At 34.8% G+C, this 24533-nt stretch overlaps 1 protein-coding gene across 1 annotated transcript in view; it reads left to right on the top strand.

Annotated features, from left to right (window-relative positions):
* Positions 1-24533, top strand: part of ATRNL1 (attractin like 1) — a 746355-nt gene that overhangs the window by 281722 nt on the left and 440100 nt on the right. The window contains 4 exon segments of the mRNA XM_079136646.1: positions 6701-6792; positions 6794-6796; positions 10397-10475; positions 11855-12012. Coding sequence (XP_078992772.1) covers positions 6701-6792; positions 6794-6796; positions 10397-10475; positions 11855-12012 — 332 coding nt within the window.

The raw sequence follows: 24533 nt of genomic DNA, 5'->3' as shown, positions 1-24533 counted from the left end.
TAGCTGAAGCTTTATACACTTTGGCCAGCATCTCCCTGTTTCTTTATCCCCTCATCCCTGATAACTACCATTCTACTTTCTGTATCTATGAATCTGATTATTTCTGATTGCTTGAAAAGCAGAATCATGCAATGTTTGTCTTTCTGCATCTGGCTTATTTTGCTTAGCCTAATGTCCTTAATGTCCATCGATGTTACTTCTTCTCTTTATCCTCTTTCATCAGGTTTTCCTTTCTCAATATTTTCCATTTAGTATAAAACATGTTATTTTTTCCAGTCTACAAAGAGAGCTCTTCCACCTATCTTGACCACATTTATTCTTACTACTACTTTATTTCTCTGTATGCATTGAGAGTTGAACAAATTATTTGAGTTGACTTATAGTCAATCATGACTTATTTTCTTTAAGCCGTAACAGAAAGGTTCATTAATGTAGCATCAAAACTTGTTTTCAAATTGTTTATTTTTATAAACTTGAGACATACTTTAAATTTTTACGTATTATTCCTATATTCTACAGAATGTCTTTCAGTGTTAAGTTAATCTTTTAAAGGATAGGTAATTCATTTGTTTATAAACCCACTAAAATACAATGTGATTTCTGAAATTCTGGGGAGAAACATGTCATATCTTAGTTAAGTGGAAAATTATGTGTTAATTGGAGAATTATTAAGAGTAGTCTTCCAGAAGTTTTAAAAGAAAACGCTTTTGTGTAGAAATGTAAGCTTGCTTACTTCAATTTGTAGTAATTCACATTCACTGAATGGTCCTTAGTAATCCCTTGAATTGAATAATGTTCTGCTAATTTTGTTCTAGGACTTTAGTTTATTTTTTAGCCCAATGGACATTAGGATTGATTATTACCATATGCAGGTTACATTGTACTGGTCTAGTACCTTCAACTATAATTAAAAAAAATAAATAAAAAGAGAGAAATCATGCCTGAATACCTAAGAATTAGATGGGACGTGTTTATAGCATAGGTTGGAGTTCTAATCAACCTTTTTTTTCATTTCTTGTTTATGAAAACACATCATGTTTAGATATATTACGTATGGAATTTAAGAAGTCAAAAGTACTTGATTTTATATAACTTTGCAGATTAATCAGATGTCTGCTCTAATAAACACATTTATGATTAATTCCATTGATGTTAAATCTATTTTACTCATTTTTAATTTACTCATTATGCCAAGATATTAGGCAAGTGTAGTTAACAGTACTAGCAATCTCTTCTCTGTTGAAGACAAATCCTAGAAGCAATGGATATTACATTCTATACATTTTATAGAAACCAACACTCTGTTGATCATCTGTCTACTTAGAAAAGCTCACATCTTTACTCTCATCTGTTTACCTAATTTAAGTTGTACCTTTTTTTAAGTCACATGAACTAAAAAGTATTTGGATCCATTTTTCTTTTAAATTTTATGAGTGTTTATCTATAACCATTTAAAAAAATTATTTATTTTAATTAGTTATACATGACAGTAGAATGTACTTTGATACATCATGTATAATGGAGTATAATTTCTCATTGTTCTGGTTAAACATTATGTAGAATCCCATTGGTCATCTAGTTATATATGTACATATGATAAAAATGTCTGATCCATTCTACTATCCTTCCTATCCCCATATCCCCTCCCTTCCTTCAGTCCCCTCTACCTAAAGTAACTCTTTTCTTCCCTAGCTCCCCTTCTCATTGTGAATTAGCATCTGCATATCGGAGAAAACATTCACCTTTTTGGGATTGGCTTATTTTGCTTAGCATGATAATCTCCAGTGTGTGTGTGTATGTGTGTGTGTGTGTGTTTGTGTGTATTATATAAATATCTATCTCACATTTTTAAACCATTCATCTGTTGAAGGGCACCTATGTTGGTTCCATAGTTTAGCTATTGTGAATTGAACTGCTATAAACATTGAAGTGGTTCCTTCCCTATAATATGCTAATTTTAAGTCCTTTGGGCATAAACCAAGAAGTGGGATAGCTAGGTCAAATGGTGGTTCCATTCCAAGTTTTCTGAGGAATCTCCCTACCAATTTCCATAATGGTTGTACCATTTTGCATTCCCACTAGCAATGTCTGAGTGCACTTTTTCCCTCACATTCTCACCAACATTTATTATTGTTCGTATTATTGAGAATTGCCATTCTGACTTGGGTGAGATGAAATCTTACAGTAGTTTTGATTTATATTTCTCTAATTGCTAGAGATGATGAACATTTTTTCATGTATTTCTTGATCCATTGTATTTCTTCTTCTGTGAAGTATCTGCTCAGTTCCTTAGCCCATTTATTGATTGGGTTATTTGTTTGTTTGGTGTTAAGTTTTTTGAGTTCTTTATATATTCTGGAGATTCATGCTCTATCTGAGGTGCATGTGGTAAAGATTTTCTCCCATTCTGTAGGCTCTCTCTTCATTTTATCAATTGTTTCCTTTGCTGAGAAGAAGCTTTTTAGTTTGAATCTGTCCCATTTATTGATTCTTGATTTTAATTCTTGTACTTTAGGAGTCTTGTTAAGGAAGTCAGATCCTAAGCTGAAATGTTTAAGATTTGGGCCTACTTTTTCTTTTAATAGTTGCAGGATCTCTGTTCTGGTATCTAAGTCTTTGATCCACTTTGAGTTGGTTATCTATACCAATTCTGATACCATGTACATGATATATGGACACAAGCACATGTGTAGATACAACGATACAATACACAGGTGTGCACACATACATAAAACAGGAAAAAAAGATATTGTATCTTTTTGTAGGTTGTTCTCCATAGGTAGGATGCAACACTACAGATGTTTATTAAAGCCTCTATTAGATTTAACTTGTTAGAAATTAAAATAGAGCTTATGAGACTTTAACATTATGACTTAAATACAGGGCATGACTGTATGGTTAGAAATGCCCCAGGTGTGAAGTCTGACAACCATGGTGGAAAATGAAATTAAAGGCTCAGGTGGCCACTTGTCCTTGATGGCTGTCAGATTTATTGCTGACATTACATGTCTGTGTCCTTCTTAGGATTTTGTAAAGGAGATTTTTCTAATGTATTTGAAAGCTAATTCTTGAAAATTGACCTTTGAACAAAAACAGAGTGTAAAAACCTCTATAGTTAGATGTAATAAGACTACTAAATTATATATTAATTTGGGTGTGCAGGATCAAATGTGAATTCACCATAAAACCATGAGCTCAAAAATATAGATTTCTAAAAAACAGGAGTTCTAAAAAAATTACACAGCTATTATTACTCTAATAATGGAGCATACAGAACATCTTTATCAGATCAGAGTTCACTTTTGGCTCAGATTAGAGTCAGTTCAGATATTCAAAGAATGTGAGAGTCCTGAAGTTCTCAGGTAAAGATGGTCAAAGAAAAGGCTTGTATGTCTGAGACCATTCCATTTTTCCTCCCTGTACTGCAGTGTTTAGGGAGGAACTTGTTAAGAAAGCAGGGTGGCAATCTGTGCGTAATGGTGCATGCCTGTAATCCCAGTGGCTCAGGAGGCTGAGACAGGAGGGTCACGAGTTCAAAGTCAGCTTCAGCAACTTATTGAGGCCCTAAGCAACCTAGGGATACTCTTTCTCTAAATAAAGTGGAAAATAGGGCTGGGGATGTGGCTCACTGAGAGAGAGAGAGAGAGAGAGAGAGAGAGAATGAATGGTGGTAGGGTGGTAGAGAGTTTGAGGGCAGATAAGATAGCCAGCCACTTAGATCCTATAGTGGCTTGAATTTATAAGTGACACCTTTTTTTCTTTGGCCTCAAACCAGTTCTCTGGAAGCCATGTAAGTCTTGCAACCTCTGCAGGCCCTGTAATTTACACTTCAAATGCAAACTTTGGAGAGGTACAGATCTGTCAGAAGCTAAGAAGTAAGGGAAGCTGCTGTTTTGAACTTGAGAGGCAAAACCTCATGTATAGAGCATTTTAACCATTTTTTTCTTTTGTAAAATCAGTCCCTTAAGGTGTGGTCCTGTAGTTTATGTTTCCTCTGGAGACCTATTTTCATTCCCCCAGTTGGTAGTCAGGCTAGGTTGGATGCAGAAAATTATGAGACATCTCTTTTTTCCCACTGTGATTATATCGTTTTCCAGGCCTGGCAGTAGAAGAAAATGAGATATTTTTGTGTATCTAGCTCCCAGAGCCTGTGGTGGCTAGCAGTTTCCACCCCTCCTTTTTGAGGATGAGGTTCCCCTCTGAGCAATGTGAAAATCCATATTTCTTCTGTATCTAGGCTAGTTGTGAACCTGGCATAACTTGTGAATGAAGATCCCATCTGGGTATAAAAAAACAGAATTCAGGTACCTGTGCTAGAGAAAACTGTCCATTTCACTAGGGACTCCCCTAGTTTCTGACAGTTCAGCAAACCTGTCTCTCACCGCATGGTTCTGCCAGCTCTGTTGTTGGCATCATTGGCAGCATGCAAGGGTCTTCATTCACTCCATGCCAAAGTCCCTGGAGAATCAGACTTGGAGGCATGACTACACTTCTCCTGCCACTATAAACTTCCAAATATGATAACCCATGGAAAAAAGCCTACGATAGGGTACATTTCTCTGCTTTGTGGGCAAGAGGCTATGGAGGTCCAGAGGGTACAGAGAACATCTAGTGATTTTTACACACTTAACACCCTTTCCCCCAGAGGAGTTTACTGAAGGGGTGAATTAAATACGTCTCCCTTTTGCAGCCAAAGAAACGCATGGAGCACACAGGAACACAGAAACAACAATGGGAATCCCTATAGGCTTGTGATGGCTTAATATGGGAACAAAGGGAATGCAGGCATTTCCTTATGAACCATTCCACGTCGCTCTCTCAACCCTAGAGTCTGAACAGCTAGGGTGTGATCAGTGCTCGGGAGGAGTGAGCATTGTAGAGTACAGTATGGCTCATTTGGAGGCGCATGTGTTTTGGGGCTTCAAGCAGTGCCACTTGATGGACCAGTTGTCACAGATACCCAATAGAGTGTTGGGAAGGGGAGCTGGGGGAAGGAGTGGCCCCTGCCAGAAACCTCCCAGTTGTTCCACCCCTTTGTCTGTCTCCATGTATCCAAAGGAAGACTGGGATTAGAGGACACCGTGTACTCACCCCAAATGTGCTTCAAGCCCTGGATAGGAAAATAAGAAATGTTGGCAGATCCAACGTGCCTGACCTGCCAGACCAGTGACTAGGAGGCCACCCATGCCTGTGAATCACATTACTCGAGTCTTGTAGAATGGTGGCTTGTACTAACTGCATTTAATTAGTGGATAGGTGCCCATTATTGTCCTCTGGAAAGAAAGAAAGAGACAGAAAGACACACCTCAGAAAAATGTGGGGTGCGTGCAAAGAAGCTTATCTCAGTGATGATCCTGGATGAGCCCTCATCTGAGACTAGAGATGATACCAGGATCCAGGTCCCTATTCCCCTGGTGTGGAAGATTGAACGCCCAAGAAGGACTTAGGCAAGAGCAAAAAGTTTTATTTAAAGGATAGAATGGAGAGAGAGAGAGCAAGAGAGACTCCCCATAGAGGAGGAGGGCCAAAGCTGGTGCCCAAGGCAGTGGGATGTTCTGCCTCTTTTATAGATTTTAGATTTCCTTTGTTCCCATGCCCCTCCTTTGTCTAGACCAACAGGTGGAATAATCCAAGGGTGGGATACAGGCAAGAAGGGAGCCACCCAGGGGGTACTCATTAATAGTTCCTTGTTAGGAAGAACAATTCCTTGGGGCCAGGTAACCTGGCAACAGGTTGGAGGAGGGGGAAGTACTCTGAACATATTAGCATTTTATTTCCTTTGAATCAGCCCCCTTCTTCTGACCCAGACATTCATTACCTACACTGAGTATCGCCTGGCCTCAAAATCATGCTTGAATACCTGGCCAAGAATTTAATGGGACATTTATAATACTGGCTAGAATATTTATAATACTAGTTCTAGAAGACATTACTTAAAATAATTTAGAACACTTATTTAGAATGGTGGCAGTTTAACATCATGAGCAGGACTCCATCTTGGTGTGGCACATGAACACCTTGCACATTCTATAACAGTTCAGTGTTTTATCTTGGTTTCAGCATGATGTATGGACAAAATTTAAAAATGTCTTTCCCTTGAATTTCTTTTTTATTATATGTGCTGAAGATTGCAACAGTAGAATGAAGTCCATCACATAATCATTTTTAAATTGCTAAAGGTAATAATTATCACAAGATGAACAAGTAAATGCATTACATTATATAATGAAATATAGTCATTAGAGTTCATGTTTTCAAAGAATTCAGTTTTATGAAAGTAGGATACCAAAGGTCTATCTTTATGTCTAAAGAAGTTTAGATGGAATAAAGTGCACCAAAATGTTAATTTCATTTCTCTTTAAGATTATGGACAGCTTTTATTTTTTCTTACTTTTATGCAGTTTCCAGAATATCTGGTATTTTCATAGTACTTTTATAATCACAAAAAAGAATAAAAATATAATTGTTATGGTTGTCCTTTTTTATAATCAAAACACATTAATTGTACAAATAAATTTTTGAGGAGTTAGGCTGTACTCCATTTTGCTTTTTATTGCTTGATAAAGATCTGTATTTTCCTTGTCTTGAATAGGTTGCTCATATTTAATGATAGTTTTTATTATTAGTGTGCGATATATTTTCCCTTTAGTTTTATAGGTTCTTCAAAGTGAATATGAGTACTCTACTTTTTCCTCTGCAGATAGCCTTTTGATTGACTATCAGTTCACCTTCAGCTTATTACAGGAAGATGATCGCCACCATACGGCTATAAACTTCATAGCAAACCCAGAAACAGGTGAGGAAATGGTTGTTTTTATACTGTAATTATACTAGATTAAGTGATACAACTTTTATGTCATTTTTCAGTGTGATTTTACTCATTCTCAGAAGTATCAAATTTAAAAATATTATAGAAAAGACCAATTCTATGAATTCTTTCTTTTCATACAATTTAGCTATCTTTGCATTCCAGAAAATTTATAAGTCAGATATCGCAAATACTGCTATTTTTAAGTTATGCATCACTTATATGTATTCTTTTGTAACAATTTATGCTCATAAATATACGGTCAAATTCAGAGTAGTCTTTTTTGAAAATAAAAGCTACAAATCAAAGCATGTTTTTAAAAATATACATTTTTTTCCTTTTACCATTCTATAGTAGTAGATTTTCATTGTCATTTGTCTTAATCCTGTGGTTTATCTGAGCTATATAAATATTCACTTCATCAGTGATATAGTTTTATAAGCTTAGGAAGCTTAAATGTATGAAAGAATAATTATAAATTTTAACATCAACACAGTTCAAGAAAAGGCTGTAAGGTTGTTGTGAAATAGCACATGTTAATATCCATTTGAGATTTATAAGTTAAAAAGCCTAAGGAATAGCAATATCAACCATATAGCTTATTTCTGTAGAATTTTACTTTTTGGGAACTAGAATTAACTAATTCAAAATGCAGACTTCACGTTATACATATACATTTCTATTTATTAATCCATATTATTTAATCCATATTATATATTTTAATAATTTTCAAAGAGTGAAATATCTAAATACATTCTGAAAATTTTGGGCTTCTTTTCTTTTAAAACATGTCTGCCTCACCACTGACCCAAAGTGGTGGGACTAACTGAACCTCAGAAATGTGAGCCAAAATAAGCTTTATAAGGTGGTTGTGTTAGGTGTTTGTAATAGTGAAGAAAACTGTCTAACAAATGACTAAATCACCTTTAAAACATGCATAATGACTAACCCGGTGCCATATACCTGTACTGTAAGATTTTTCTATTCAGTCAACACTTCAGTATTCCTTCAGATTAGTTCCTTTGATAAGGCAAATGTACATTTTTCTCCAGACACTGGGCAAACACCAATATCGAAAGTATATATAGTATTTTTTTTCTAATGATCTTTTTAAAAATTAAAATTAAAATTGGTATTTTATAGGTAATGTCTTTGAATTCTACATGATGTGTAAGCAAATACATATGTAGATTAAAAATATATCTTTTCATATAATAGACCCTGGTTAACACTGAGTTTGAAATGAAAACAATAAAAAAGTTCATTAACTGATAAATAAAATAATTTCTTAACATTTTCTTTTCTAGTTAAATAGAATCTTGCCTTCCTACAAAAAAAAAAAAAAAAAAAAAAAAAAAGTTTATTCTGTTACTCCTTATTCCCTAGGGTTTTGTTGTTATTTTTGTTTTTTGGTACCGGTGATTAAACCCACAGGGACTTTACCACTGTGCTATATCCCAGGCTCTTTTATTTTTTATTTTGAGACAGACTTTCCTTGAGTTGCTTAGGGTTTCACTAAGTTGCTGAGGCTGGCCTTAAACTTGTGATCCTCTGGTCTCAGCCTCCTAAGTTGCTGGGAGTATAGGTGTGAGCCACCACACCCAGCTGTTTCCTAGGTTTTAAGGAATTCTTGGAAATACATTTAAGGTTTTTACCTTTAAATAAGGATTTTAATGATTATTTTTCAAATATAATCCTTTCTGCACTGATTATCTATTTCTACAAAGATATGTTAATAATGTCAGCAAGAACATTTATCTGTGTGTAAGTATTTAGAAGTCCATTTTAGTCTATTGGCTTCTTTTTATTTTGATAAATACATAAAATAAATTTACCATTTTAACCACTCACTATGTAGCTATGCAGTTTTGTAGCATTAAATATAATTATAATGTAGCGTCATTGCCACTATCCTTTTCCAGAACCTTCTCTAATACAAGGTCTGTGTGTATTGTGAAATAATTCTACATTTTCCCTTCCCCTGTTCCTGGTGCCTTTATTCTGCTTTCTGTCTCTGACTTTTCTTATTCTAGGTACCTCATAATGGGATAATTATGCTGTATTTGACCCCATGTGTCTGGCTTATTTCACTTAATGTAATGTTTCTAGGATTTAAGCATGCTGTAACATCTATCAGAGTTTCATTCTTTACCATTTCTTTCATTGTTAATAGTAATTACTAATGTGTGGGGTGTTTTGAGTATCTAAGAAATTTAAATTCAGTGGTATTTGTGACTCAATAGTAATATTCCTCCCAGTGTCAACTATAGTGTCACATGCATGATCAGATTGCTACAGTTCCAGTGTGTGCTTTCACTGTCATTGCCTTCTTTTATGTCCAGAAATCCCTATTGCTTTCATATGTTCCAGCTTTCACTTTTACTGTTTACCAATTGAATCCAAGAGTCCTGACACATGTTTTGATGCTAAACTATCATGAGAAGTGTCATAAGAATGCTGTGACATCATTTTGTATAATCCTCTTTAAGAATATGTTCACCAGGGAATAATCTCTAAAATTAATATGGAGTTATAGGTCAAGTCTTCCTACTTATCCTATAAGAAAATAGTCATAAACGTAGGTGTCTTGATTATTTTATACATTTTCCTGCATTTTGACAACAGACTAATTCCAATACACTATAGACCATGTCTAATCAGTCTTTCATGTGGACAGTTTCTGAAGTAGGTTTTTATATCCCATTATCATGCCAAACTCACTCACATTCTCAGTAATGGATCTAATCATTTTCTGGGATAACCATAGAATTGTATCCTTCAGAACAGCATTGAAAAAGCCCTAAGTGATTTTTATAGGGTTTCAATTATGGTACCATATATTTCAATAATACCTAAAACTTGAAATTTATAGAGGATGAACTGAAAATACAAGTGGTTTGTGGTTTTTTTTTATCATTTGGAAATCTTGGATAACCTTTTGAACAGGTTATTTTCCTATTTATCTAGCCTATAATAAGGCACAAACAATTATGAAATGGACTCAGAGAAAATAAGGATCTGCACTTCCTAGGGATGCACTATTTCTGCCATGTTTTGCTTTTATAAAAATGGCAATTATTTTTGAACCACATCATTGATAGTTTAAAGAAAAATCCACCCCTTCTAGAGGTTGATGAGCAAGTCCTTTTTCTGAATCCCCTGGTTCTCTGGCTAAAGATGTAAAAAAAGAAAAAGAAAGAAAATGAATGCATCCTCTGTCCCCATATCTAATATTATTGACAACATCTGCATGAATAGCTGGAGCCAAGTTTTTTTTTTTGGGGGGGGGATGTGTATCTGTCTTATTTAGTGCTCCTGTCTTGAAAGAGGTCATTATAACTCCATTTTATACAGAAGTCCACCATAGTAGAGAAGATAAATGAAGAGCTTTACATCTAATTTTGAGTTTTTGTACACACTTTTGTTTTCACTTAAAAAGCACAAATCATACCTGTGCCTATTCAGTTGAATATTTACATAATATATGCTTTGAAAAATACAGCATAGACAAAATTAAACTGGTAGACTAAACTATTTTATCTTACTATGCTTTCAATTTTTTGACCTTTATATTTTTTTTCTTGGTAGTCAAACAAAAATTTGGATATTTCGATTAATGCATCAAACAACTTTAATCTCAACATTACATGGTCAGTTGGCTCAACAGGTAACAGAATTTTGGTGTTATTTCTGTTTTAGCTATGTTTCTATATGGAAGTTCTGTTCATTTAGGCAAATCAAATAAAACTCATACCTTCAGTCATTGTGTGACTATTGATAAAAGTAATAAATAGCAATATGAATCAAATTTAATTACTTTGTTACCTTTTACCCTTATTCAATTAAAATTAGATAGCTAACAAATATATACTACTTAATTATTTTCAGATGTCAATGATATTAAATGCCATGATTTTAATTAAGATAGATTACTTCTTTAATGACTGAAGAGATGGAGGTTTCAGGTTTTCAGTTCACTATTGAAACTATAAGTTAGCTATTAACCTTGATATTTACATGAAACAATGAAATTCTTTTGTGCATACCAATAAAAATAACAGCTAATCTACTGTTTACCAACTTAGAAACCTACTCCTGCTTGTCAGTTTTAGTTCTATGAGGAAATTTTAAAAAACTACAGAAAATGTCTTTTCAGTTGAAATTACTGACTTTTGAAAAGTGTTAACTATGAAAAGGTTCAACTCTTTTTGTTCAATTATGAAATTCTATGCTCATTTTTCACTACTTATGTGGGAGATGGAAGTCCAAGAATCTACATTTTAAGAAAGCATACAAACTAATTTTGGAATACTAAATTGAAAATTAATTCAGTTACTTAGAATACTAATTATTTTTACTGTTTATTAAGGTGGAACCCTTACTAAGATTGATGGAAATGCTTTGTTACAGTTGGTTAACTTTAGTAGATGCTTACTGAGTGACCAATATGTGTTTAACTAATTGAGCATTTAGCTCATGTTTTAAATTATGGCCTTCTCCCAATTTATTTAAACTAGTGATGTTTCAATTTATGGTAAGTCAAATAAATTGATTTCTTTTCCATTTTTTAATTGGGTTGAGATGTAAAAAATATGGTCCGATTTGTTTGGAAGTCTCCGTGGAGTAGTAGTTGGTAGAAGGAACTCAGTTTCTAGAGCCATATATGCTTGAATTCCAAAGAGGAATGTGCTGTTGGTAGCTAAAATGAATTCGGGGCTAGTGCTTTAATCTTTCTGAGGCTCAGTTTTCAAATTGAAAAATAAAGATTATACCTCTGGGATACAATTTTTTATTAGAAAAGAATATCAAGTTTTGAAGCCAGTCTACTACATAGTGTTTAGATAGTAGTAGCATTTTAAAAAGTAATTTTGATACTGAATCTATTTCTATTAAATTTATGTGAAACTTTTCTACTTTGTCATATTGATAATTATGTTTTTATAAGAACAATTATAAAACTAAGTATATTATGTGTCTGCAAATTAATAAAGATTCCTGTTTCCTAATATGACTTTTTAAAATTTGTTATTATTATTTATGTTTCAGCTGGAACAATATCTGGGGAAGAGACACCTATAGTTTCCAAGAGTAATATAAAGGAATACAGAGATAGTTTTTCCTATGAAAAATTTAACTTTAGAAGCAATCCTAACATTACATTCTATGTATATGTCAGCAACTTTTCCTGGCCTATTAAAATACAGGTGAGTGTTAACAGTTTTTATTTCCAATGACCTCTGAATATTTTCATTACAAAAGAGTCCTCTTTTTGTCCAAGATAAGGGTATAGTATTGTCTTGAACAATACTAATACAAGTAAAAGATGGTCTGTGATTGTCTGTGATGATGAATGCCTCCATGAAAGCACTCATACCAATAATGTTGAGCCAACAAAAGAATGTACTGAAATTTTCAGTGAATGTAGGAAAACTGGGAACATCTATGACTTTTGGGTTTTCTGATTAATTACTTTAATTGAGGTTAGATTCCCTCTTTGTACAACTTCATTTGAAATTATTAGTTATTTTTAGTAATTTATTTTTGCTGTAGCATATGTTAAACATAATTTAATATTTCATTAAAGATTTACGGTAAGCAGGATTGGAGAGTTACTTCTTTAAAACCCACAACCACTAGTAATTGATTTCTTCATCTGTACTGTTTCATGTGTTTCACTTTTATTATGGTGAGAGGTAGGCTGTTGACAGATTCTGATTTATTTCCAGGAAACATTTAAATGTTCTTTCTATCTACAAATTGTCAAGGCTTGCGTTCTTACTTTGTGCTTTCATGAAAGAAATGTTGATATTGGGGTTTTTCAATTCATTCATTTCTTTATGACTGATTGATTAGATTGACTCACATTAGTTTATCACATGTGCAAACCCCTTTTCTAGGTTGTTAGGTTGGAAAATCTTTTAAAGATTTACAGACCATTCTTTCCTCTTTCACGTTAACAAGAGACAGCTCATGCACTGTGAATAGAAGTACTTCCATGTTTCATTTGTGTTTATTTCTATGTGATCATTTATGGGAGGGTGAATGATTTTTAAAATCACATATTTATTGGAAAACATTCTTTTCATTTGTAAAGTTGATGTAGCACATAAATGCTACAATGTTAATGTTCAAAATTTAGTATAAATTACTATTCAGTAAACTTAGTTATGGAAATTGAGAGTTTTTCAGAATTATATAGTGATTGACTTAGATGCTGATATAGTCAGAAGAATATCAGAAATATTTCCATGAAATCTTTCAAAAACTTAATATTGAGGATATATATTTTATTTTCTAGAATTCATCGACAACTGTTGACCAGATTTTACTTAATTTATTCAATTTATGATTGAAGGGAAGAAGGACTCATCTTAATTTTTTCCAGATTTTATTTTTTGGCTATCCAATTAGACATTTTTTTAAATAAAATATTTTTTAGTTGTAGATGGACATGATACTTTTATTTATTTGTTTATATGTGGTGCTGAAGAGCAAACCCAGTGCCTCACATGTGCTAAGCAAGCACTCTACCACTGAACTATAACCCCAGCCCCTCCAATTATACTTCAAAGTCAACTTATGTATTTACTTTACAATATACATAAATATTTAATGGTTAGAAATTAACTTTTTAAGTTGGATTTTCTTTTGAGAATACATTAATAATCTCTTTGGAGACCAAACTAGAATTTGTAAAATGAAATTTGAATATACCCTTCCAAAATAATACAACATGGAAAATAATTGGGATGACCAAGATATGTAAAGCCTAATTCCTATCCTTTATTATTCTAGTAGTTTTGAGAAAAATAATAATATTACATTAGTCCTGAGGAATATAATAAAGTATGTAATGTTTACTTAAAAGACCATAATATTCAAGCAGTTATTATACATAAAATATTATTTAATTGACGTTTTAAAAATTAATTTTATGTTACTTGAGCTTTTTTATCCCATAAAGAGAATAAGTTATTATGATTTTGAATATTCTTCCAGGGAATTTCTAAGGTGCAAAGGATCATGTCTTCAGTTTTGTTGTATCTCAAATTTTAGTTAAGACTTTTAGAGAAAAGAAACTTTTAGCACATAAGAATTCTAGGAAGATTCTTAGATTCTTTTTTTTAAATTAAAATTCTACCTCTGTAATTGAAAGTCAATAAATGTGAACATAATTAATTTTAGAAATGTACCAATTTTACCATACTTCATTTTTTTCAACTTTCCTTTCTTTAGTATTTAATATTGAATACTGACAGATTCTCATCTTAAAGCTCTAAAGGGTAGACCTGAAAGTATTGCTGTGTAGAGTTTAACAACCTGGTGTTAAAAATAACTCAAATAGCTTTGTGAAAACGTAAGAAAATTGGCCTTTCATGTTTTTTTTTTTCCATTTTATCTTACTTGTGACAAAACTGGAATGGTGTTCTTAACTTAGAATAATCAGGATTCCACATTTCCATTCCATTATTCTCAACTCTTCATAACGTGGTAGTATAGTAGAATGTGGAATATACATTATTTTTTATGTTTACTTTTTAAGGACTATCTCATTGCACTTTTATATTTTTAATATTTACTATCAAAAACATTCAGTTAAATTATATTGGTCCTGGAGAAATGTAATATTATGTTAGTCCTGAGGGATATAATAAAGCATGTAACTCTTAGCATGGAGCTTGATGAACTTTTACTTACCCATATAACCGTCACGCAAATCAAGATGTAGATGGCTCAGGCATCCCAGAAGCCTCCCTCACACATTGATTGCTGGTTATCATCCTCTCCTGGAACTACCATTGTCCCTAGAAGCATGTATGATTTTTGTCTGATTTTGAACTTAATATGAATGGTATCATATAGTGTGTACTCTGCTAGAAGGAAGGTTTATTACATTCATTATTGTATATGTGAAATCATTCATGTTATATGTATAGAATTCTATTTTTAAAAAAATATTCCTACAGTAAGAATGTAGTACATTTTTGTAGTCAAGTGTTGAGCATTTAGGTTGTTTTGAATTTTGACTGGTTTGATAAATTGCTATAAAAACTTGTATTGTTCATGTCTTTTGGTGGGAAAATACACTCATTTTCTTTGGCTATTTACTTAGGAGTCTAGCTGCTGAGTATGCAGAGAATAGGGTAGTCTTATATTTCAGCTTCAGCAGAAACTGCTAAAATATTGCCACAGTGGTTGTTCTACTTTGAACTACCTCCATTTTTTATTAAGAGTTCTAATCTCTCCAAGTATTCTTATCAACAGTTAGTGTTACTCATCTTTTTCATTTTACCCATTTTATTATGTGGTTAGTACAGTGTAAGGTAAAGTTTTAATTTTTATTGCACATTGAATGTGGTTTTCAGAAAATATTACACTCATTGACTATTCAGATCACTTTTTAAAAAATATTTTCTTAAAATTTTTTTAGATGTTGATAGTCCTTTATTTTATTCATTTATTTATATGTGGTGCTGAGGATCGAACCCAGTGCCTCACACATGCTAGGCAAATGCTTTACCACTGAGCCACAACCCTAGCCTCTCAGATTACTTTTAATGAAGTTATTGTTCAAAACTTTTGCACATTTTTGTGATTCTCCTTTTCTAATTGATTTAATTCTTAGAACATGATGGCTATCAATTCATCAGATATCGTACTATAAATATCTTTTCCAAGACATACCATAGTGTTTTGACAGAAATAAAGCCTAAATTTTGATTAAATATTTAATTATCAATCTTGTGTTTTAAAGTTAGAATCTTTTGTTTTTGTTCTTAGTTCTCAGATTACTAATCGAAGTTTAACGTGACCAGAATTTTTTTATTACTTGTGGTTTTCTTGTGTTTGCATTTATTATGTTCTTTGCCTAGATATTTCCGTATCAAGTGTTCATGTTTTGCATCTTCAATATATTAACCTTTGACAATTGTTTGTAGAAGATGATCATATTCACAAGTTTTTTTGTCTTTTGCTTTCATTTTATTTTATTTTGTTCAAGTGGATTATAAATGATAATGCAATAAAATATGTCAGTTTTATTTTCCTCAGTTCTTTTTTTTCCTAAGCCATACCTATCTTAAGGTCAGTTATATATCACAGTATAATTTCTGATATTTTCTTCAAGGATCTGTATCAACTTTTTTGGGTATACTTGACAAATATTTTTTACATACTGAAAGTGAACAATATGGTGTTTGAATGTAAGTGTACCTTGTGTAGTAATTCTTCAAATCAAGTTAATTAACATACCAATCACCTTGCATAGTTAGTCTTTTGTGTATGTGTATGGTAAGAAGACTTACGATCTCTTCTCTTAGCAAATTTCCAGTATGCAACTATAGGCATCAGGGAATACATTGGATCTATAGAAACTGTTCATCTTACAGTTGAACGATTGTACCATTTGACCTATGTCTCCTTATTCCCCCTCGCAACCACCAGCAAGGAGAACCACCGTTCTGTTTTCTATTTCAGTATGTGTAATATTTCTCTATTACATGTACGTGATATGAAATATTTGAAATATTTGTTTTTCTGGAACTGGTTTATTTATCTCATATATTTTTCAGGTTTAACCATGTTGTTATAAAAGAATTTCCTTCTTTGTAAAGGCTAATATTTCTGCATATGTGCGTGTGTGTGTGTACATACAGATACACAGACATACCATATATAGTGTAATTTCATCCATATTTAGGTTTGCACTCATCTGTCCATGAATGCTTAGGTTCAGATGTTTCTTTAACACACTGGTTTCATAGCCTTCAGATATCTACCAGTAGTGGGATTGATGGATCATATGGTAGTTCTAATTTTAATTTTTGGGGGAATCACCATATTAGGTGTACCAAGATAGATTTCTATCATTAGTTTGCATAAGTTCCCTATTTTCCACATTGTTACCAGCCCTCATCTTTTGATGTCAGCCATCCTAACAAGTGTGAGGTGATAGCTCATTGTGGTTTTGAGTTGCCTTTCCCTGATGATTAGTGAGTTGGACACCATTTCATATACCTGTTTACCATCTGTCTATATTCTTGAGAGAAATGCTTATTCATTCATTTTCTTAATTGGATTATTTGTTTTGTTATTTAGTTGCATGTTTCCCTTTATATCTTGTAAGCTAAGTCCTTGTTGGATAGATAGTTTGCAAATATTTTCTTCCTTTCCCTCATTTTGTAGGTTGCCCTTTCATTTTGTTGTTTGCTTCTTTTGCTCTGAGGAGCTTTTTAGTTTGATGAAGTCCCACATAATATTTTCTGTTTTAATTCTGTGTGCATTTGGTATCCAAAAGTCATTGCTGAGTCTGCATCTCTGTATGCTTCCCTCTTTGAACTATGTTTACTGCATCCCAAAAGATTTTGTCGTGGTCTTAAGCCCCCTTGCCCTTCTCGACCAGCGACAAGGGAAGGGGACACTCCCCAACAAGGTCAGACAGGGATAGGTAAGGCCGACTGACCGCCCACTGCCAGCCCCCCATGTGGAGGACAATCAGACGCATCAGGGAGACCCGTCACAGCAGGAACTCGTTTACTGAGGAAATCACACAGCTTTTATGTAGGCTGGGGGCCAGGCGGGAACCAATCAGCTTAAAGGTCAGCAAGGCAGGGAGGTTCACGCAGGCGAGAGTCCCATAGGACTATATGGGAAGAACGAGCTGATCATGTTCACAGAACTGTTGTTAACCAATTCTGACGGTGGTCCGATTCATCGTCATTAACTATTGAAATCGCCTTTGAGGCCTTGATCTTGCTCACTTGCCAGGGAGTAAGGAGTCAGCCTGAGTTAGTTAACATGTCATTATTCCCAACACAGCCCCCTTTTTTGTTTTATATTAAGGGTGTGTCTGTCTTAGGTTGCCCCTGGGAGAGTCTTACCCTTCATGGACCATCACCCTAGCAGTTTGGGGGTCCGCCTTACTCGAAGGTGTGCCTGTCTTAGGTTGTCCTCCTCTGAGGATCTTACCCGTCATTGACTACCACCTTAGCACTTCAGGCGGGCCCCTCAGGAGGAGCAGGGCTTAAGGGAGAGACACTTAGACCCCAGTGTCCTGATACGAGTGATCCATGATCCTATAGGGCTCCCAATCATCATTATGAAGGGCGGTATAATGCTGTCGGACCACCATGAGCTACACAGACTTAGCCTGGCTTTTCAGTAAATAGATAAGCTTATTGATTATGCAAGGCCCAAAGGTGAACACAAGGATAATGGTGATTAGCAGTCCTATAAGCGGGAGGAGGTAAGGAGCCACCCATGTAACCCAGTCCAGAGGAAATTCGAATGGAGCTCACTCCTACGATGTTCCAGATCTTCTTGTAAGTTTTTGATTTTATCTTGTACAATGCCAGAGCGGTTGGCGTAGAAACAGCACTTCTCACCAAGGAACAGGCAAAACCTTCCTTCCTTCGCCGTTAGCAGATCCAAACCACGACGATCTTGCAGGACAACAGTGGCCAAGGAATCAAGTTGAGCCTGTAGATCTAAGATGGTAGACCTGCAAAGTGCAATGCTAGGAGCTCTGTGTAGCTCTCAAGGAAGTCCACTGTCCAAAGTCATGAGGTCAGAGACCCCAATCTTAATCACTGTTGTCCCGTTTTTGCTACTGTGCATTACACTCTTTCTTAAATGTCATTTTAAGCAGTTTACATATATTGACTCCTGAGTCTATATGAACATTAGTTAACACAATTTAACATTGTATCTAAACATGAATTAAAGAAATTGCTGAGAGAGCTTTTAACTTTCCTTTTGTGTGGCAAAGTGACAAAATGTTTTTATGTTTAACCTTTAAACAATCAGGCTCTCAATAACCTTCAGAAATACATTTAACAAATTTTACATATACCCTATTGATGACAGGTCCTATAATAGAACATTAAATGATAGAAATAAATCCCCAATAAAATTCACTCTTTTTAAGTTTACAGACAAGTTTAGTTTGGAGAATAGCAGCTTCATAAATTCCCTGCTTTAAAAACTGGTATACCTGGAAAATATGAACACATTTAATATATAAAGAGTGATCATTTCACAATTACCTTGACATTTTTATCTTACCAAATTTAGTTTTTTAAAGAAAAATTTAGACTCTGTAACATAGTATAATACTCTAACAGTTGCTTAACCATAATTGTATAAGCCCCAATTTTTAAGACTAATTGTTCTAAAGAATAAAACTTAATAGACACAAAGTTAAGAGTAAATTAGTGTTCCTAAGAAATTCTTGTCATTTTACCATATAGATTAAACTTTGGTTTATATCAGAACATTAGTATTTCACCTTAGGAAAAAACCTTAAATAGCTTTAACTGTGTCACATACATACAACCAACTTAGTTACATGCAAACTTATTGAAACTTGCCCTTTACAGACTTTCTTAGCACTTGTTTAGACCCTCATGTATTTTATCACATAAGCACTTTCTTACCCAGAAACATTTTGTTTTTCACTAAATATATTTCCATATCTAGAACCTTTTATTTTTTTCTTTCCTATATGTTGATCTTTTTGTTCACATTCTGAAACAACTCTTATGAAATTTCTTAATTTATATAAATTACTCCATTTTAATCAGATTAAATATTTTGTTATTTATAGTACTCTAATTGAAACACAGTTGAAACCTTTAGAACCCTTTGTGTATAGAATTATACCTGTTAGGACATAACTCTTAGTAACCTTGTTTTTAGTTTAGTGATGACACAAAGCAATTTTCTCTACATACACATTTGAGTAATCCCATGCATGTCAACTCTAATTCACTTATTTTGTAAAAACCAAGATATCAGACAAGTGTCCTGATAAAAAAAAAGTGCCAGCTTTTTCTTGTTGGAGGAAAGTCCTAGAAAAATTGATGTTAGACATTTTATTAACATCAACATTTTATTAGTTTGACCACGTAGAGACTTGCGAGTTATTTTCAAGACATTTTACTTCTATTAGTTTATCCAATTTAAATTGAACCTTTTTAAATCACGTGAATTAAAAGTATTTGGATCCATTTTTAAATTTTAATTTTAGGAGCACTCAGTTTTGATACAGACAAAACATGAAATCAGACAGCACGACATACAAATAACACAAAATCAAAGGCCTTGTAACTTTATAGGTGAATCTCCATTGCAATGTAACAGATGTTCAAAAACTCTAGTTGAATAAAAAAATAGAACTGATCAAAAAAGTCATGAGCTCAAAAAAAAATGTAGAATTAAAAAAAAACAAGAGTCCTGGAAAAATGATACGGCCATTAGTTACTTTAGTAAAGCACCATAAAATTTACTTTTGCTGGAGTTCAGGTAAGACTTTTTGCTCTTTTTTATCTTTTTTTTTTTTCTTGGGTTTGAGACTGGTCTCCTACTGAGCCTTCAGGCTTTCTCTATTTACATTTCAATGTAAGCCTTGACTGAGATCAGGATCTGAAAGGGGCCAAAATGTTCTAGCAGAAACTTGATGCCTAGGGCATTTTAACCCTTATTCCTGATTAGTAATCAATTCAGGTTTGGTCGCAGAAAATTGTGAAACAATTATCTCCCAATACTTGTGGGGACTGGAGCTACTATATCATACTCCTTACTAGGACATGCCACTGATGGTTGGACTGGTTATTCCCACCACACCGGCATATGTGGGACCTCATGGCAGGAGGACTAGGTGGGCTGGGTGGGGCGAAGTTGGAGGAGGAGGAGGAATTAAGAGGAGGAGAAGGAGGAGAAGAAGAAGGCATTCGAGTTTGCAGGAAGAGCAGAGAAGCGCAAGAAAGAAGAGACTTGAAGAAAAGGAATCCCTTTTCATCTGCCCGCTTGCTTGTGGAAGCTGTGTGCCAATATCTTTGGTAGCCACTATCCACCTTCCCATGGAGTGATCTTCCATCCCTGCACAGGCCAATTTGTGATCGGTAGTCATTCCTTCCCAAACTAACATTTTAACATTTACCGGGAAGGCCATACAGGGAGGGGGGAGGTTAGAGTCTGTGAGTTCTTGCCCGGTATCATAAAATGGCCACCGGGAAGATTTCCCGCCATCCGGAAGGAGGAGGGCGAGGGCTGTCATTGGAGTCTAATGTGGCCCCAGAATACAAGATGGCAGCAATGAGCCTCCCCAGGGCAGTAGTGGGCCCTCCCTATGTGTAGAGGCTGGCTGCCCTTGTGGTTCCTCAACCTTGGGAGGAGCGGATGGAGATGGATTGGGCTCCTCGTTAAAGGTCTCCCAAGGTTGTTTACTATGTGGCAAGTTTCTGGAAGGAGATGCAATGGGAGGAGCCGGCGGTTCTTTAGGTGGCGGCTCTTTGGGGAGAAACTTGGAGCCCCCTTTGGGAGGTCCTGGAGAGAAGCAGGCCTTAAGGGCGGATAATGTAGGGCAGACTCCCAATGGGGGACCCTCCCCTAAATTGATTTCCCTCTTCCTAACAAGTTGTTCTACACGATCCCATGTGGACCAGTCAAAAAGATTAGTGGCGGGAAGCCAAGGGGCCACCTGAGTAATGGTGTCCCAGGCTTTTTCCGCCTGTGTATCAGACCACTCGAGGCCCCTACTCTTCAGCATAAGTCTAAGAGCTGAGAGCGCAGGGTCACCATGTGTGGTGTGTGTTTGCCCCATCTTTTCGGGGATGCCTTACCTCTGAACTCGCTTGGCCCGATCTGCCGGTACTTTTGGTATAGAAACTGCCTCTTCGCTTTGGCTGCCATTCAGCCTTGAGGTGCCCCACGTTGGGAGCCAGATGTGAGGGTCTTAAGCCTCCTTGCCCTTCTTGACCAGCGACAAGGGAAGGGGACACTCCCCAACAAGGTCAGACAGGGATAGGTAAGGCCGACTGACCGCCCACTGCCAGCCCCCCATGTGGAGGACAATCAGACGCATCAGGGAGACCCGTCACAGCAGGAACTCGTTTACTGAGGAAATCACACAGCTTTTATGTAGGCTGGGGGCCAGGCGGGAACCAATCAGCTTAAAGGTCAGCAAGGCAGGGAGGTTCACGCAGGCGAGAGTCCCATAGGACTATATGGGAAGAACGAGCTGATCATGTTCACAGAACTGTTGTTAACCAATTCTGACGGTGGTCCGATTCATCGTCATTAACTATTGAAATCGCCTTTGAGGCCTTGATCTTGCTCACTCGCCAGGGAGTAAGGAGTCAGCCTGAGTTAGTTAACGTGTCATTAGTCCCAACAAGTTTTGGTGTGATATTTTGATATTTTCACTTTTCTCAGGCTAACTTTTGACTTTCATTTAGATTTCTTCCTTGACCCCTTGGCTACTCAAGAATGTGTTGTTCACTTTCCATATTTGTGTAATTTTCAGTTTTTTCTGTTACTGATTTCTAATTTCATATCACCGTGCTGTTGAAAATAAGCCTTGATATGATTTGAATCTTAAATTTGTTAAGACTTGTTTCATGGCATAACATTTAATCTACCTTGGAGGCTGTTCTGTGTGAGCTGGAGAAGAATGACCTTCTGATGTTGTTATGGAATGCTCTGCACGTGGCTGTTAATAAGTTCACTGGGTCTAAAGGGTAGTTCTAATCCAGTGTTCCCCTATGATTTTATGTCTGAATGGTCTATTGTAGAAAATGTGATATTACAATCTACTAATATTTTATTGCTATCGGTCTCTCCCTTCAAACATATTGATATTTGGTTTTTATATGTAGGTTTTCTATTAGGTGCATATGTATTTGTAATTATTATGCTTTGTTGATGGATTTACCCCTTTATCATTAAATAATGAATTTCTTTGTCTCTATAGTTTTTTTAAAATTCTTAATTGATTCTTTTTCATAGTCATTGCTTTTATATTTTTCTGCAGTAAGGGAGCAGATGGTAAATCATTCAAAGTGAATTTTTTTGGTATTTTCCTATCGCCTTTTTGTCTCTCTTTTCCTTCATTGTCATCATGATGAATTTTGCTGCTTTTGGATGAGGTAGTCTATAATTATCATTTAGGTCAGCTTGGTTGATAATTTTTTAAAATTATCTGTGTCTTGATTGATATTCAGTCTGTTCTGTCAATTGTTATGAATGGGTATTGAAATCTCTGTACTTGTGGATTTTTAAATTTATTTTTGTAGTTCTAAGAATTTTGTACCTCATGTATTTTGAAGCTGTGTTATGTAGATTTAAGATTTTTATGTTTTCTTGACGAGTTGATGATATTTTTTATGTTGGTAAATGACCCTTTATCTTTATAGTAATATTCTTTGCTCTAAAATTTATTTAGCCAGATATTAAACATAGCCATTTCTTTCTTTTGATTACTGTCAGAATGATATACCATTTCCATTCTTTTATTTTTAACTTATTTGTACCTTTATATTTAAAATGTATTTCTCTTGGTCAGCATATAATTGGGTCCTCGTTTTCCCAAATGTGATATATAGGTATCTATATGTCAGAATTTAAATCTAATATCTTAATATTTGTTGTCTATTTTTATTTGTTCCTTTTTCCTTCTTTCCTCTTTTCTGAATTTTTAATTGATTTTTTATGGTTTTATTCTTCCTTTGCTGACATGGAATTAATTTACTTGCTAACAACTTAGTCTTTTCAAGACTTGTTTTTGTGATTTGTTATTCAAGAACACAGCAGCATTTGGTCTAGGATTAATCTTTCCACTGAGTCCTTGTCCTTCTGGGTACTCTAATTACCTGTTAATTGCATTTTCCTACTCTGGCTGGTAGACCATGGACGGTTCTCAGCTCTATATTTTAAGGATCTTTTCCTGCTATCTTCAGATGGTCCTTTCCTCTGATAGTGTCTTCACCTGAAGACTCCAGGGAGCCTTCAGCAAGTGCCTGGAGCCCTCTGGCAGCACCCTTTTCCCATGTCCTTCTTGTATCCTAGCTGCCTTGACCTCTTCATGGTCCCAGCTTCATCTTCCCAACTTGGGAAATATCTGGGCTGTACCTGTGTTCATCCTCCTTGATGTGACCTCCAAACCAAAAGCACTTGCCTCAGTTTCCTCTCCACTTAAATATCATTGTCCTGTCCTGCATGATACGCAATGTCTGGAAGCCATTTTTATTTTTTTTTCATGTTTAGTCTGTTTTATTAGTTGTGTTTGCAGGGAGGTGGATAAAGCCACTCCTTGGTTCTCTATTTTGGGGGGGCATGGAAATACTGCATATTTTTTTGAATCTAAATACTAAATGTAACAAACATAGTAGCCATAAGTTCAGTAAGTGAGAAGAATATTACTATACATATGGGTTTATGTTTTTATTTATGAATTTGTTTTATTTAGTAGTTTGTATCTCAGCTTCTAAGTGCTTTTGGGAAAAATGGCAGATTGTAGGCATATGTCTATACATTTTAGATTTCATAAGCAGGTACTATTGTGGATTCCACAAGCTGCAAACTATGAGAGAGCTTGCAATCCATATATGAAACTGCTCATAAATATTTACTAACTACATTCTATGGTAGCACTTATTTTAAAAAGTGACCAAAATTAAAAAGTACAAATAACCTAACTCCTATTGAAAAGACCCATCAGGTTATCAAATACCAAGAATCCTCTATCCAGAAATATATATCTTTTGTTTTCACAAAGTTGTTTCAGCAGTCTAACAAACAAAAATATTATTTCTGATAAGAATTAGCATTTAATTTTCATGATCATTTTTGCTTAATTTATGCTTATATCTATTTCAGTAGAGTTGCCACACACAGGCAGAGAACTTAGAGGGTGTAGTTGAAAGAAAATGCCTTATGTTTCTTCAGC

This window comes from Sciurus vulgaris (genome assembly GCF_902686455.1).
Source record: "Sciurus vulgaris genome assembly, chromosome: 4".
Lineage (NCBI taxonomy): Eukaryota > Metazoa > Chordata > Mammalia > Rodentia > Sciuridae > Sciurus > Sciurus vulgaris.
This window is presented reverse-complemented; position numbering and strand designations above follow the sequence as displayed.